The sequence below is a fragment of the Cervus elaphus genome, chromosome 15 (assembly GCF_910594005.1).
Source record: "Cervus elaphus chromosome 15, mCerEla1.1, whole genome shotgun sequence".
NCBI classification, from domain to species: domain Eukaryota; kingdom Metazoa; phylum Chordata; class Mammalia; order Artiodactyla; family Cervidae; genus Cervus; species Cervus elaphus.
The window spans coordinates 35,568,914-35,583,739 of record NC_057829.1 but is presented as its reverse complement, the minus strand read 5'-3'; the positions used below and the strand labels follow the sequence as shown (position 1 = coordinate 35,583,739).

The following is a 14,826-nucleotide window of genomic DNA, read 5'->3' as shown; positions in this document are numbered from 1 at the left end:
TCAATCCACTCCAGTATTCTTGCCTGGAGAATCCCATGGACAGAGGAGCCCGGCAGGCTCTAGTCTATAGGGTCGCACGGAGTTGGACACGACTGAAGAGACTGAGCATGCACACAGGTGCGCACACAGGAAGCATTGGTGGGATGGCTGAAAAGACCTCATTGCAAAGGCAACTTTTGAATGAAGATGTAAAGGAAGAGAGTGTCCGCTTTAATAACAGAATAGCCAGTTATTTTACCAGCTACAGTGTTTATTAGGGAAAAGCAGAGGAATTTCAATTCAGACCATAAGCAAATCCAGAGGAGGAGGAAAAGGAACTTGCTTTTATAGAGAAAGGGGGTAATTGCGAGGGGCTGCAGTAATCAAAGAGCTTACTGGAAGAAGCGAGGAGTCCCAACTATAGAGGCTTCTTATTGGTTGTTCTACTACATTCTCCTCCTGGCTGGAACCGGGGGTGGAGGGAAGTTTTATTGTGTGTGTGTATGCGTGCTCAGTCATGTCTTAACTCTTCGCAACCCCATGGACTGTAGCCCACAAGGATCCTCTGTCCATGGAATTTTCTGTCCATGGAGTGGGTTGCCCTTTCCTCCCCCAGGGGATCTTCCCAACTCAGGGATCAAACCTGCATCCCTTGCACCTCCTGCATTGGCATGCGAATTCTTTACCACTGTGCCACCTGGGAAGCCCTTTATTCTCAATGCTGGATGCTAAAGTAGAGGCACCTTCAGATGGAGTTGTAGGCATCTCCTATTTTCCTATTTGGAGCAACTGATGATGCGTGGAGGAGCATGAGAGTTCTCCTTACCGGCCTGTCCCAACTACAACTTTGGCTGAGGTTTTTTTTTTTTTAATTCTGTAAGAGAATCTGCAGAAATCCAGGGGTGTGGGGAGGTGAGAGCTTTCCAAGGGGAGGGGAAGAGAATGTAAAACTTCTGAGACTAAACCATGCTAGTCCTGTCTGAAGAACAGAAAGTTGGCATGGCTGGCGTGGAAAGAACAAAATGGAGAATAAAAAAGATGATGCAGAATCACTCTTATAGAGTCGGCAGGTCATGGTACGGGCCTTACATGTTTCTGTGACTGAGATGGGAAGCTGCTTGTTAGACATGATCAGACTTAATGTTTTACCAACATCATCCTACTTTAATGTTGAGGATAGACTAGAGAAGGTCAAGGGCAAAAGAAGGGAGATCAGTTAACAGTCTATTACAACAATCAAGGCAAAAATGATGGTGACTTATGCACTTAAGTGGTTAAATTCTGTCTTTATTTTATTTTTTTCATTTATTTTTATTAGTTGGAGGCTAATTACTTTACAATATTGTAGTGGTTTTTGCCATACATTGACATGAATCAGCCATGGATTTACATGTGTTCCCCATCCTGCTGTCTTTATTTTAAATGGAAAGTCAACAGACCAGATTTAGGGCTAACATAAAAATAGTAGAGCCAAGGATAACACTAAGAGTTCTGACCTGAGCAAATTTAAAAAAAAAAAGTAGTAGAAACCACTTTGGGGAGAATATCAGGGATTCCATTTGGATTACAGTTGTTCCTTGAACAACATGGGTTTGAACTGCACAGGTTCACTTACATGTGGTTATTTTCCAAGAGTAAATACTACTGTACTTCACAGTCAGTGGTCTGTTGAATCCATGGATGTGGAGGAACCTCAGATATGGATAGCCAACTCAATGTAAGTTATATGTGGATAAACCCCTGCATTATTCAAGAGTCAACCATGGTTAGGTTGGAGATATCCATTGTTTATCCAAGTGGAGGTAGCAAACTGGGAGTCATGTTCAAGGAAATCTTGATTAAAAATATAAATGTCAGATCATCAGCATATAGATATCTGAATGAATACAGATGGAAAATGATGGAAAAAATTTCAAACCTTTGAATTTTACTGTCACTGGAGTTGTTTAAAAAATAAGGACATGTAAACACCCTGAAGGGCCTAATTGCAAAATTCAGCTAAAGCTGTGGTACAAATATATGAAACAGATGTGTCTTCACAGTCTAGTCTCCAAAAAATGATAAAGCAAGAGGCAAAAAAAAATTCTCATCAGTTTAGTTACTTATTTTAAATCTTTTTTATGAGTTTATTTTACCCTATATGTAGTTCAAATCTTCACACAATTAAGGGGTTTTCATGGTTATCAGGACAAGACTTGGGTTGGAGAGTCCCTGTAGACACCTCCTTCCACAGTCTCTCATATCTTGGTTTAATCCACATAGCTAATCATCTTCAAGTAAGAGCTCTTTGAGTTGGCCACTTTCTCAGCTTGCAGCAGCTTTGAGAGAAGCATCATCAGAATCATCCACCTTCTATAACCTAGGGAGGTGATTCGGAGCCAGGATGGATTTCAAGAGCAATTTCATGCTAAACAGCCTGGTAATTTATTTATTGTGGGGTTCCAGTGTTCAAGTAAACCTGGCTGGAGACAGGTGTCTCTGAAGAGGGGCTCTGTTGAGGCATTCCTGGAATCATATTGGAAGTTCCTGGCAGGGATTCCTGCTTCAAGGCTTCCTTCTCAAGGGGTTCTCTGTTCTCCTGCATGAATTTAGTCTTCTCCAAGGAACCTGCTACAGATATCAGTGGCTAAACAAAAAGCAGAAGAGCACAAAAAGCCATTAACAGAGACTAAACATTCTCGGCATAGCAGGAATACAATATTGCCATTTTCATGCTCAAGCGTGAACAAAACTGAAAAAGACATTATCCAGAAAAGCATAAAGCAAATCTGACAGGTTCAAGATCATTCACCAATAATGTAACTGCCAGACAGAGCAAAATTCAACACCTTTTAAAGAAAAACTACACAGTCTAGATGGCCTATACAGTATCACATACAAAGTTCAGCACACAGGTAAACAATTATTAGACATGTGAAAAAGTAGGAAAATGTGAACCATAATCTGGAGAAAAAATATTTACTAGAAAGAGACCTCAAAATGACAAAGATGATGAGATTGACAGACAAGAACTTAAAAGCGATTACAGGTTTAAAGGAGAAAAATGGTCATAATGAGTGAAAAGATAGGGTATATCAGCAGAGAAGATAGGAGCCAGAATGGAATTCTAGAACTGAAAAATAAACTATCCAAAATGAAAAAAAAATTCATTAAATTCCTAAATAGGATATTGGACATTGCAGGAGAAAGGATCAGTAAACCTGAAGACAGATCAATAGAAATTATCCAAATTGAAGCACAGAGAGAAAAAAGATGGAAAAAATACAGTCTCAGTGACCTGTGAGACTCAAGGAGACATCAAGCATCCACATAACCACAGTCCCTGGTGAGGTAGCAAGCCTTGGAGCTCAAGTTCTACCCCCAGCTTCGCCCATTGTCCAATCAACAGTGGACCCTGTGAGGTACTGCAGAGAGGTCTGTGAAGTACTTGCCCACATGATCTCTAAGACCTTTCTAACTCCAAAGTGCTATGAATGAATCTGTGCAGCAAATCTACATATTGTTTCCATAAAAATGTATTCCTGAAACATTTGTATGGCTCAGATCTTTATAACAATGGGATTTTCAGACTTAGAAACAGAATAATGATTTACTTAACTAAAAAAATGCCTCTGCTTAATGAAGAGAAACCAATACAAGGACAACTTTCGCCAGTTTTCTTCCAGGTCTGACTCAAATGCTATCTTCTCTGTGAGTCTCTTCTTGATTCCCATAATTTGATGTGATCTCTACCACACAAAAAATGCTCTGTTTCTACTTCTCTTTTGACCCATGCACTAGACCAACAGTATTCAATCTGGGATACTAAAAGCAATGATGGTTTTAAGATATTTAGGAAAATCTTGCAAAACTTTGAGTACTGGTGTTAAAATCCATCAGTTAAATCAGCAGGCTTTCTGAAACCCAATGCAACCCATTCTGGGCCTATTTCAGATAAGTTTTACAGTTCTAGTGATGAAATTTAAAGGTGACAGCAGCAAGGAATAGTTTGCAATTCACTTGGAGCCAAGAAGAAATCAGAACTTAGACTCTTATTCTATTTGATGTACCTCCACAGCTTCCCTTGTGGCTCAGCTGGTAAAGAATCCATCTGCAATGTGGGAGACCTTGGTTTTGTCAGGCGAGTGTATGCTTAGATGTCAGGTGAGTGTATGCTCCTCGATTTTTGTCTCGTCACAACAAAGATTTGGAGTGACAGACATTAAAGCCCTCCACGTGTCACAGCTCTTGGATCTTGGACAGACCTTGTTATAGCTCTCAGGTCTCGAACGGACCGTGTTATAGCTCTTAGAGAAATCAGTGTTACAGCTCTATTTTATTTAGAAGATAGCAGGAAAATCCATCTTCGAGGCGTGAGGGCACGTGGATCCAAAGATGTGAAGAGAAGAGTGCCCCATCGCGCGGGAGAGAGAGAGAGAGAGAAAGTATGCATGCATGCATGGGAGAGAGAGAGAGAGAAAGAGAGAGAGAGAAAGCGTGCACGCATGCATGGGAGAGAGAGAAAGAGAGAAAGAGTGAGCGAGTGCACGCACGCGTTGTGGGGAGAGAGAGAGAGAGAGAGGCCTTTGGCTCCTCTTTTTGTTTTTTTCATCCCCCTGGGCCTGTCCTATGCAAACTGGGCTTAGTCAGGAGTGCTGTCCTACCTGAAGTCCTCACTCCAGTCCTCGGACCTTCTTTGTCCTTCCTCTGTTCTATTTTCCTGGGCTTTTCCCTTCCTTGTCTTTTAGCCACCGCCATTTTGGACTCCTTTTCCCTATTCTAACTACCTAACAGTTTGATCCCTGGATTGGGAAGATCCCCTGGAGAAGGGAAAGGCTACCCACTCCGGTATTCTGGCCTGGAGAATTCCATGGCCTGTATAGTCCATGGTGTCACAAAGAGTTGGACATGACTGAGTGACTTTCAATTCACCACCTCCTCACCCTTTATCTAGCTCTTTCAGTTTGTACCAGGATGTGGTTCTCCCTTGCCCTGTAAGCAATAAGCTTTCTTTTAGACCCCTGTTGGGTTCCCTTTGCTTCCTTCTAACAAAGGGAATAAATTTCCATAATTACAATTTGCACGTGAACTCTTTCCTAAAACTGAGAACTTGCTCACAATCCAAGCATCAGGCTCGCTCTCATTTCCCTGACAATTGCCAATTGTCTCACACTTGGCAAAAGAACAGCAAACCTTTTGTTCATCCAAATCTTGCTAAGGAATATGCTACAGGGTGTGAAACCTCCTGAGTGCCACACAAAGGGACAACTCAAAATACTGATGTGAGCGAAGTTTTCCATCATAAAACCCGGGTACAGTTTTGGGAGTCTTTCCTTGCCTTATATATTTACAATTCTATTAACAGTGAAGCCAGGTATTAGAAAAGGATTAGCGTGGGCAACCTAGGTGATGACAACTTTTGATAATGATCTCACCTCTAGCATCTCCCAACAACTGCTTAAATGGTGAACTGTTCCTGAGGGAGGGTTCCTTCAATTACTGCTTTCAGACTGTAGTAAGAAACTATCTTTCTTTTGATCTACATGTAAAATATCCAGACTTAAAAAACAAATCTATTAATTTTGAGGAAAGCTGAACATGTTGATATAAATGTACATAAAGCTTAATATTTTCATGTCTTGATCAAAATTGGCTTTGGAAACTAGCAAAAGCTAATAAATTATATAAGACTACATTAAAGATTTTCATGCACTGGAATACAGTGATCATTACAAAGATGTCAGATATCAAGTTCAAGGAGTCAATTTGCTCTCCAGATGTCATGTACTTTGTAGAAAGCACAAAATGACACATGGTGTTTTTCAGAAGACTGCGGCAAAAATTGTGGGAGATAAAAGATATGCTTGTCAGACTAACAAATATAGAGTTGTTGCTGACTATTCTAATAATTCATGACCACTATTAGAGCATCACAGGAGACATCTTGTGGCTTAATACATAAATAGCATATATTAAATTAGTTAAGTAAATAGTATATAACATAAAATAATATATCTGAAGTATATACTGGAAACCATATTTGGTTTCTGAAAAATATTGAGTAATCTTTTAAAAGAATTCAAAGAATCTTGTATGAAAATATACTTGTTCCAAGTGATGCTTTAGATTTTTCTAAAATCTGGTTTTTTAAACCAGTCACATGTAAGGTATTTCCTGAAATCTAAAATGACTTTAAGCATTTTGTTCATTGACAAGGATTGTCAGTAAGATTGATTTACATACGAACATATGACTATGGAGAGAAAGTAGGTTTGGGGAGCCTCAGTGCACTCCATGCATTTCCTGGTACCCACCATGGGATGTGGGTTTGTGCCCACCGCCGAGTTTCTCCTCCCCAGCTGGTGATGATACTTTTCACACTGCTGTTGAATCTCACGTTCTTCTTGCTTCAGCATTTCTGCCATTCTGGTTCCTTTGAGGCTATTTTCATATTCTCTCTGCAGCTGGATCTTCTCTTGTCTATCCTGGGGTGATATGACAGAGTAGAGTCTGGTCAGTCCCCAGAGGCATGGACCCTTCCTGGGACAGACCACAGGCCCCAGGCACTTTGGGCCTCCTGAATTTGCTCCTGTAACTGACAGGCTTCAACCTGGTAGTATCTCCAAACCCACCAATTCCACAACTCCACTGAGCTGGTTGCTCTCTTCAGCCCCCAGACTCCCTATACTTCAAGAATATGTGGGCGGAATCCATCCTTACAGATGAAATGAAACATGATACTCCCCAGGGTGTCTCCAGAGTCCTGCTTTGGGTTTCAGATTACTATGAGAAAGCTGAGAGCCCTCCCCAAACTGACTTAGCTCTCATGTACGCACCTTTTCTTTTGCTTTTGCCATTTTCCTGTAATGATAAAGCCAGTGAGCCAGGTACTCTATGGGGTCACTGGGCTGAACCATAGCCACTTCTGCCAGAGCCTGGGCCAGGTGATTTCCAAAGCACCTCTTCAGGTAATTGGTTTCCATCCTGGCGGGCTTGGGAAACACCAAAACAGGGTCACAATCTAACTGGACTTTAAAAAAAAAAATAGACACATTCTAACCAATGGAGATTCATTTTGGGACAAAAATGAGATGTTTCTGGGAGCCCATCCTTCCCCCAAATTACCAATCAATGTATATGTACTTGCCGATAGCTCTTACATTCGATTGAACTTTTTTCTAAAGCTTTCCAGCTGTCCTAGGTCACAAAATAGGTCCTGGGGTTCATCTGGCCAGGAGCTTGGTGGATGGGTATTTAAGAGTGGCTGAGGCCTCCACTTATCCACACATCTCTACTCTTGAAAAATAGCTGAGCAGGCAGGAGGGTGTAAGAGGGTCTCTGGGCACCTAACAAGCCACACTATTGTGAGGTTAAAAGCTACAGTCATCTATGACATAGTAAGACAGGCTTATATATTTCACCACGGACCACTGAGAAGCCCTGAGGCAGAGAGGGAGGGAAAACGCCTGGCACGGTAGCTACTGCCCAGGGCTAGGTGAGTAGAGGTGTACGCAGCAGAGGAACACGGACTCCAGGGTCAGACAGAACAAGTTCCAGTCCTGGGTCTCCTGTTTATTAGCTGCGTGATCTTCAGCAAGTTACCAAGTCTCTCCGAGCCTCAGCTTTCTGATCTAGGAACAGAATAACAAAAATATGTATTTCATAATTGTGAGGATTAGAAGAGATACTAAATACACGTGAAGCACGTAGCTTGGTGAGTAATAAATGTTTAATATTAACTGTTACACTGGAAGATTGTGACATGAAATCACCTGGCACCCAGCCTCTTCTTGACCATCTTCATGTTTCTGAAGCTGACACATTTTAACTCCAAAAGATCTAATAATAAAGTGAATAATAGGCTTAGATCAAGTCCTAACATTTTCTGGAGGCGCTTTTCAGTTTAAGGAGGGAAAGGTAAGTAGATTGATAGATATGAATATGGAAAAAAATTCCTAGCTCTTTCCACTGCAAAGGCCTAGAAGCAAAAACACCTCAGTAGCAATGAACACACAGAATCTGCTTTTTGAAAGTTGAAGTGTAGTTGATTAGTAATGTTGTTTTAATTTCTGCTATACAGCAAAATGATTCAGTTATACATATACATTAATATATGTATTCTTTTTATATTCTTTTCCATTATTGTTTACCACAGAATATTGAATATAGTTCCCTGTGCTATACAATAGGACTTGTTGTTTATCCATTATATATATGGCTTGCATCTGCTAACCCCAAACTCCCAGTTCATTTCCACCCACCCCACCCACCTAGCCTCAGATAGAATTTGCTTTTAAATAGCCTTAACAATTTAAAAAGAATCAGGGTTCCTTGGAGAAAGGACCAAGATCAAGGCAGGAAAAGTCTAATACACCTGGAATATTTTGCTGTCCCCCCAAAATAAGAAAATGCTAGAAAATAAAATGGTTGGGGACAGAGGAGTCAGCTTGAAGGGGCTATTACTAGCCAAATCTGAAGTAATTTGGCCACCAAAATTAGTAACGACTGTTGTTATTGTTCAGTTGCTAAGTCATGTCTGACTCTTTGCAACCCCATGGACTGCAGCACAACAGGCTTCTCTGTCCTTCACTAGCTCCCGGAGTTTGCTCAAACTTATGTCCATTGAGCCAGTGATGCTGTCCAACCACCTCATCCTCTGTCGCCCCCTTTTCCACTTGCCCTCAATCTTTCCAAGCATCAGGGTCTTTTCCAATGTGTTGGCTCTTCACATCAAGTGGCCAAAGTATTGGAGTTTCAGCTTCAGCAATAATAACTGTAATGGATTATAATTAATTGAATAACGTAAGAATCCATAAGTCCATATAAGAATAAATTACTGAATGGGAGAGCAGACAAATTCTTTCATAAGCCAACTGATAAATGTGGAATTTAAAAATATTTTGTAATGATCATAGTATAACTGAAGCAATCATCAGTGAACACTAAAACTTGATGAATATCAAGGAAAAGGACAAGACAAGGAGTAGGATATTCATATAGTCTCAAAGTTTCTCTCCACAACTTATGGAATCCACAAGTTATGGATTAACTCCAAAAAGAAATACAGAAACTTAACAGTGGTAAAACCTGACAGGCACAAAGTTAATCAACTGATCAAAGCAAACATCACCAATAAAGGGACAAAATAACATTATGTGTCTCCTGATGTGATGCACTTTGTCCTGGGACACAATACATTTCTGTGAATTCTTGCCCCAAATGTAAAACTGGAATAAGACATCAAACAAAGCCAAGTTGAGAGAAAGTCTGTAACTGGGGTATACTCTTAAAATGTCAACATCATGAAAGACAAAAAAGATGAGGCACTGGTCCAGATCAAAGGAGCCTCAACAGCCATCCCAACTACAAGCAATATATGATCCTTAGTTGGGTGTAGACTGGAAGACAGAATTCTGTAAAGGACGTTGTTGGGAAAACTGAATGTGAGCTGTAAGTTCCATAATAGAATTATATCAAGGTTAAACTTCCTGGTTGTGGCAATTAAAATATGAGTAAGAAAATGTCCTTGTCCCTAGGAAATACACAGCATGTCAGGGAGAATAATGGCTCCCAAAGGTGTTCATAAAGTAATACCTAGAATCTATGAACTACGTTACCTTATATGACAAAGGGGACTTTGCAGATGTGATTAAATTAAGCATTTTTTGTTTTGGGGAAATTATACTGGATTATCCAGGTATGCAGTCTTTCCAGGTGGCTCAGTGGTAAAAATCTGCCTGTCAGCGCAGGAGACGTGGCTTCAATCCCTGGGTCCGGAAGATCACCTGGAGAAGGAAATGGCAACCCACCTCAGTATTCTTGCCTGGGAAATCCCATGGACAGAGGAGCCTGATAGGTTATAGACCATGGGGTCGTAAAGAGTCAGACACAATTTAGCAACTAAAATAACAACAAATATAGGTAGGCACAATGTAATCACAAGCGCCTTTATAAGAGGGACACAGTAAAGTCAGACAGGGTAGAAGAAGGTGTGGTGATAGCAGCAGAGGGAGAAAAGGTGATGTGATTCGGGACCATGAGCCAAGAAGGGTGGGTGGCCTCTAGAAGCTGGAAAAGGCAAGCAAAGGGATCTCTCCTGGGGCATCCAGAAGGAACCAGCCTTGCTGAAACACTCTGATGTTAACCCTGTAAGATTCATCTTGGATCTCAAACTTCAAAAACTGTAAGATAATAAATGTGTGTTTAAAGTCACTGCATTTGGGGTGGTGGTGAAGGGAGGGGATGGGAATATGTGGTGGCTCCTTCTGCCAATCTGTGACCAATGCACCTGAATCAATGCACCCAAATAAACTACTTTATACACCCCTTCTCATCAAAGTGTAGTCCATAATCAGCAGCATTGCATCACCTGGGAGTTGTTGAAATGCAGATTCTCAGGTCCCACCTCAGGTCCCACCTCAGACTTACAGATTAAGAGTCTGCATTTTAACAAAATCCCCAGGTGATACATAGTTACAGCTCTCCTTTGCCTTAATCTCAGTACAACTGCCCTTCCCAGGGGGCAGAATCACCAAGTCTGCATCCCTTGCAGAATTCCAAGTCTGCAAATGTTGAAGGCTCTTCAAAGTTTGGTCCTCAGTAGCTGCCACACTGCATTAAGTGTGGCAAACTGGATAAACTATCTCTTCCAAACTACACATTTTCAACAATGGTCTCAACAAAATATGTTGACCTGACCATTATTAAGACTTGATGTGAAAACAGTCGATCTGAAAAAGAGAGCCTCCATGCAAATTCTGGAAAGGGAGGGGCCAAAGGAATGCATTTTACTGCCCACTCCACACCAAATCAGGCCACACTCACTAGTGACAAGAGGGCTATTTTTCAAAGTTTTCCAGAGCTCCTCTAAGGGTCTGCTTATACTAGACCTCCTTGCTCATAGCCTTGCATTCAGTAAACCAGGCACTAAGTATAGGGATTGTCTTTGTTCACACTATATTTTTAGCGCTAGGCACACAGTAGGTGCTCAACAAATATTTCCTGACTTAAGCAATGAGAGCTCGGATGCATGTGGACCCAGGCAAGAGCTCATGCTCATTTCCATCAGTGCCCATGCTGGAACTTATTATCTCAACCACCATTTAGTGAAGCATCTCAAGCCCAGCACTGCCCCACATAAACTGAAACAAAACATGGGAAATGTTAGCCAAGAACTGTGCAAAGCAACTAGCCCAGGGATGGCTGCAGATTGTCAGGGAGATCAAAAAGGTTGGAAGACTTCCTGGAGGTGGGGGCACCTGTGCTAGTTCTGAAAGGAATGCCAACTAAAGAATGTCTCCAGCCAGCTGGCTCCACAAGGACTGAGTCATTAGCAGTGGTTAATTTAGTCACTAACACAGCCTGAAAAGAGTTCAGGGTGGAAATCAGGAATGAGATACTCTACTCTCTGGGAAAACTCACAGAATAGACCTTCAGATAGAAATTTTCAGGAGAAAAGTTTATAAACCCAATTTCTTGCATCTTACATACTTAGAAAAGCAATAAAATAATTAAACTGTGTGTGCTTGATAACTAGCAGTAAACTTTTACCTAGAGAAGTGTTTGACTGCAGGTACCTGTTCTCCAAATCTCCCATATGCTGACCTCTGCCCTCACCTCTTTCATGCTGAAGCAGTTTCTCAGAGTTGTCTGAGAGGCTGTCTGCAGGGCTATAATCCTCAGTTAAGTCCCCAAATAAAACTGAATTTACAGTTCTTAGATGTGCTATTTACCGCCCCCCCCCCCCCCCCCCCCCACCGCAGTGGACAGGCTCCAAGCAGAAGTCACCAGCAGGTGCAAAAGTGCTAGGTTGAGAAAATACCAGGATGTTAGATTGCTACACTCTTCTCTGGCCTTAGGCAGTGCGGGCTTCACCTACAGGTAGCCTTTGCGCACATCCACTCTCTCCCCCGCCCCGCCCCGGTCAGCCTCTGTCCTGACTCTCTCCGTGTGCACTGCGCTTGCCAGTCTCGCTCGGTCGAGTCCCCTTTTTGGCTGGCCCCTCCTCACAGCCTCAAGGTTGCACATCCTGTCTCTGCTCACCTACCCTGGTGCTTCCGGCTCTCCATCCAGCACCCGGCACACCTCGGGCGCAGCCTCCTCTCAGCTGCGCATCCTACCCCGCCCCACTCCTCCAGCCTCTCCTCTCTGCAGCATCTACTCCTCCGTACTCTCCCCTCCCCCCACCCCGAACTCCCACCATCGCTCACGCCCCGGCCCGCGCGCCCCCTCGGCTGACCTCGGCCCAGCGTTGTCTGCTCAGCTCTCAGCAAGCACTCTTCTCTCTCTGCCCCAGGCGGTCTCCAGCCCAGGGGCGCGCGGGCTTGTTGCCTAGCAACGGGACGCTACCTGCAGGTAGGTAGGCGCATGCGTCAAGGGCCAGCTTCTAGAATGCAGGCGCCTTTTGGGAAGAGCAGCTCCCGGTGCTGGGCTGGGTTCCAGCGGGCAGAGGCAGCTTTGGCTCTTAGACCTTGCCAGTGGTGCGAGAGAGGAATAGTTCAGCGCCGGGCGGCGTCTCTGTGGCTGAGTCCTCCTCCTCCTCACTGGTGAGCAGCGCCGCCCCTTTTGGAGGGGCAGGGGAGGCGGGTCTGGGATAGAAAAGCTATCGAAGCTCTCGGAATCCAGGTCAGGTAAAATTTGGGGTACCCAGTTAAATTTGAATTTCAGAGAAATAAGAAATCACTGTTTAGCACAAGTATAGTAGAGTGTATAATACAAAATCGTTTCCTGTTTATCTGAAATTTTAAATTTAACTGGCCACTGTATCCGATCCCTTCTCCTCTCCTACTCGGCCGGCTTTCTCCCAAGCGTAAGCGAGGAACCTCTGCTTCTTCGGACAGCTTCGCCAGGCTTAAGGCAGCTGTTTCTGTGGGAATGGGCTTTCTTATGTTGACCCAAGATGCCTGTTGGTGTGTATGAAAACTATGCCTTACAACAGGCTGGGTATTTTTGCTGTTTCGTGGAGAGGAAGCAAGCCAAACGAAGTAACGAGTTTCACCTGGGTTCCGATGATGAGAGGATGCAGCCGGCTTCGATTGGAGACCAATCTTCCTTGGGCGGTTTCTCCTCACGGAGACCACGGTCGTCTTCTCTTGTGTTAGCTTTCTGGAGCTGCAGCAGGAATTTGTTCCAGATTTCCTGCACTGCAGGCATATTCTTTACTGCCTGAGCCACCAGGAAAAAGTCCTTTAAATTGCTAGTGTGTTTCAAATGGAATTGAGATTGTCAGTGTAGTTATTTTTGTCCTTAGAGTATTATTCCATTGAAGAAGTACAATTAGGATACTGTGTTCCATACTCAGTTATAATCTTTCTTTTCTCTGTGTGGGTAAAATGCCAGTGCCAGCTAGGTAGGGCATTAAGTTTGTGCCGGGTTTTGGTTTGTTTTATGACAATGTTTATACATACACAAGTACACATTTCTTTCCCCATAGTGGTTGTTAATACCAAAGAGGGCATACTAGATGCAATTTCTGCATCTTGCTTCCCCCACCCCCCGCCTTCACAGTATGTCCTAGAGCTCACTCCTGGTTTTGGAGACCTTCCTCATTCTCTTTATTTGCACACTAATCCATTGTGTAGCTGTACCTTAACGATGGATTCGCAATTTGGTTATTGTTAGTGATAGTACAAAACAACCCTATGTATGTGTTGTAACAGAGCGTGGGGAGCTCAGCCCTTAGAACACAGCAGTTGCTCTGCGGGTTACTCTGGACACCCTGTAGCAGGCAATGGTCCGGCTCAGCCATTAGTCAGTACAGGCAGTGGGCCCGCCCATAAGCAACCAACCAACCATCAGTGAGTGACCGTTAATGGTCCTGCTTAACCATTGGTTGCTGCTAGTTGGCTCCGCCCACAAGCAACCAACTGTCAGCAACCGTTACTCGGGAACACAGCCGAGGGTCTGTTGGTGGAGTAGTGGTCTGTGGAGTGGTAGTCCTCAGGTGCAGAGTGAGGTAAGAGGCGGATCCAGACCTTCTCCATGGAGTCCTCCAGTTCACCTGGCCTCGGGCTAGTGGGTGGGCTGGAGGGCCCGGGGAACAGGCTGGGGGCTCTGTCCTGCAGAGGTTCAGAGCCCTTGCCAGGGCCACTCTTTGGCCTTAGCCCAGGGCTTGAGGCAGCGGTGAACCTCTCCCCCATTCCCATTAGCAGTAGCTGTCTGTGGAACCTGTTCCTCCCCACACCCTGCAACTTTTTGGGCAGAACAGAGAATAACATTTGATGGAATTTACAGGAGCACCGTTACCTGACCATGATTTGATACAAAGAAGTTTGCAGCAACTAACTCCACCCCTCTCTCATCTTTCCTAGAAACGGGCTTGACTGAGAGCTTTGGAGTTTGGAGTTTTTAAGGCATGAGCCACCCAGTTCCTTGCATGGCCCTGCAATAAACCTTTCTCTGTTCCAAACTCTGACGCTTTGGTATTGTTTTGGCCTCACTGTGTGACAGGCATATGGACTTGCATTTCAGTAATAATATCACTTCATATTTTTGTAAGATAGGATCCCAGATGTGAAATTGATGGTAAATGGTAAATACATGTGTACATACATATGTAAAATACAATGGTAAATACATATGTAATTTTTAAGATATTTACACATCGTTCTCCATGGTGTTATGCCATTTTGTACTCCTATCATGAGAGAGAGAGTAGGTTTGAGATCTATGGATCATTGTTAGGGGTCATTGTTTCTACAATTTTGTGCAGAATGTTAGGTGCAATTGTTTAGGGACAGGTCTAGACACTGGAATTCTGTCCCCTGAAATTGCTCATGTCTGAATATAACAGATACTCAGTATATATTTGTTGAATAATGAATACATTTCATCAGATTCTCAGAGGAATCTGAATTCCATACGGGTAAT

At 43.2% G+C, this 14,826-nt stretch overlaps 2 protein-coding genes across 8 annotated transcripts in view; one reads left to right on the top strand and one right to left on the bottom strand.

Moving 5' to 3' along the window:
• Positions 1-2,079: 2,079 nt before the first annotated feature.
• Positions 2,080-12,429, bottom strand: DYDC2 (DPY30 domain containing 2). Of its 4 annotated transcripts, none has more exons than XM_043926127.1 (6): positions 12,307-12,429; positions 9,576-9,743; positions 7,506-7,589; positions 6,795-6,950; positions 6,273-6,443; positions 2,080-2,605 (listed from the first exon to the last, which is right to left on the bottom strand). In XM_043926127.1, the coding sequence occupies exons 4-6, from the start codon at positions 6,939-6,941 to the stop codon at positions 2,408-2,410; spliced, it is 516 nt and encodes a 171-aa protein (XP_043782062.1). In that variant the 5' UTR covers positions 6,942-6,950; positions 7,506-7,589; positions 9,576-9,743; positions 12,307-12,429; the 3' UTR covers positions 2,080-2,407. The 4 variants fall into 4 exon arrangements, with proteins under 4 accessions (XP_043782062.1, XP_043782061.1, XP_043782063.1 ...); XM_043926126.1 differs by having other exon boundaries at positions 12,197-12,328; XM_043926128.1 differs by lacking the exons at positions 9,576-9,743; positions 12,307-12,429 and adding an exon at positions 12,197-12,214.
• The window catches only part of DYDC1 (DPY30 domain containing 1), a 22,247-nt gene continuing 19,649 nt past the window's right edge, over positions 12,229-14,826 (top strand). For 2 of the 4 annotated variants that reach the window (XM_043926125.1, XM_043926122.1), the window contains exon 1: positions 12,377-12,503. The gene's annotated coding sequence lies outside the window, so the exon portion shown is untranslated. Of the gene's footprint in view, positions 12,313-12,376; positions 12,504-13,838; positions 13,913-14,826 lie in introns of those variants that run through there. The other 2 variants (XM_043926124.1, XM_043926123.1) reach the window with 2 other exon arrangements.

What these genes read in the sequence shown, in the direction of transcription:
- DYDC2 (XM_043926127.1), bottom strand. Translation starts at nt 6,941, where the DNA reads ATGGAAACCAATTACCTGAAGAGGTGCTTTGGAAATCACCTGGCCCAG. An exon ending in TGGCAAAAGCAAAAGAAAAG is followed by an intron (nt 6,444 to 6,794) that starts GTGCGTACATGA and finishes ATATCACCCCAG; the next exon opens with GATAGACAAGAGAAGATCCA. An exon ending in GCACAAACCCACATCCCATG is followed by an intron (nt 2,606 to 6,272) that starts GTGGGTACCAGG and finishes CTTTTTGTTTAG; the next exon opens with CCACTGATATCTGTAGCAGG.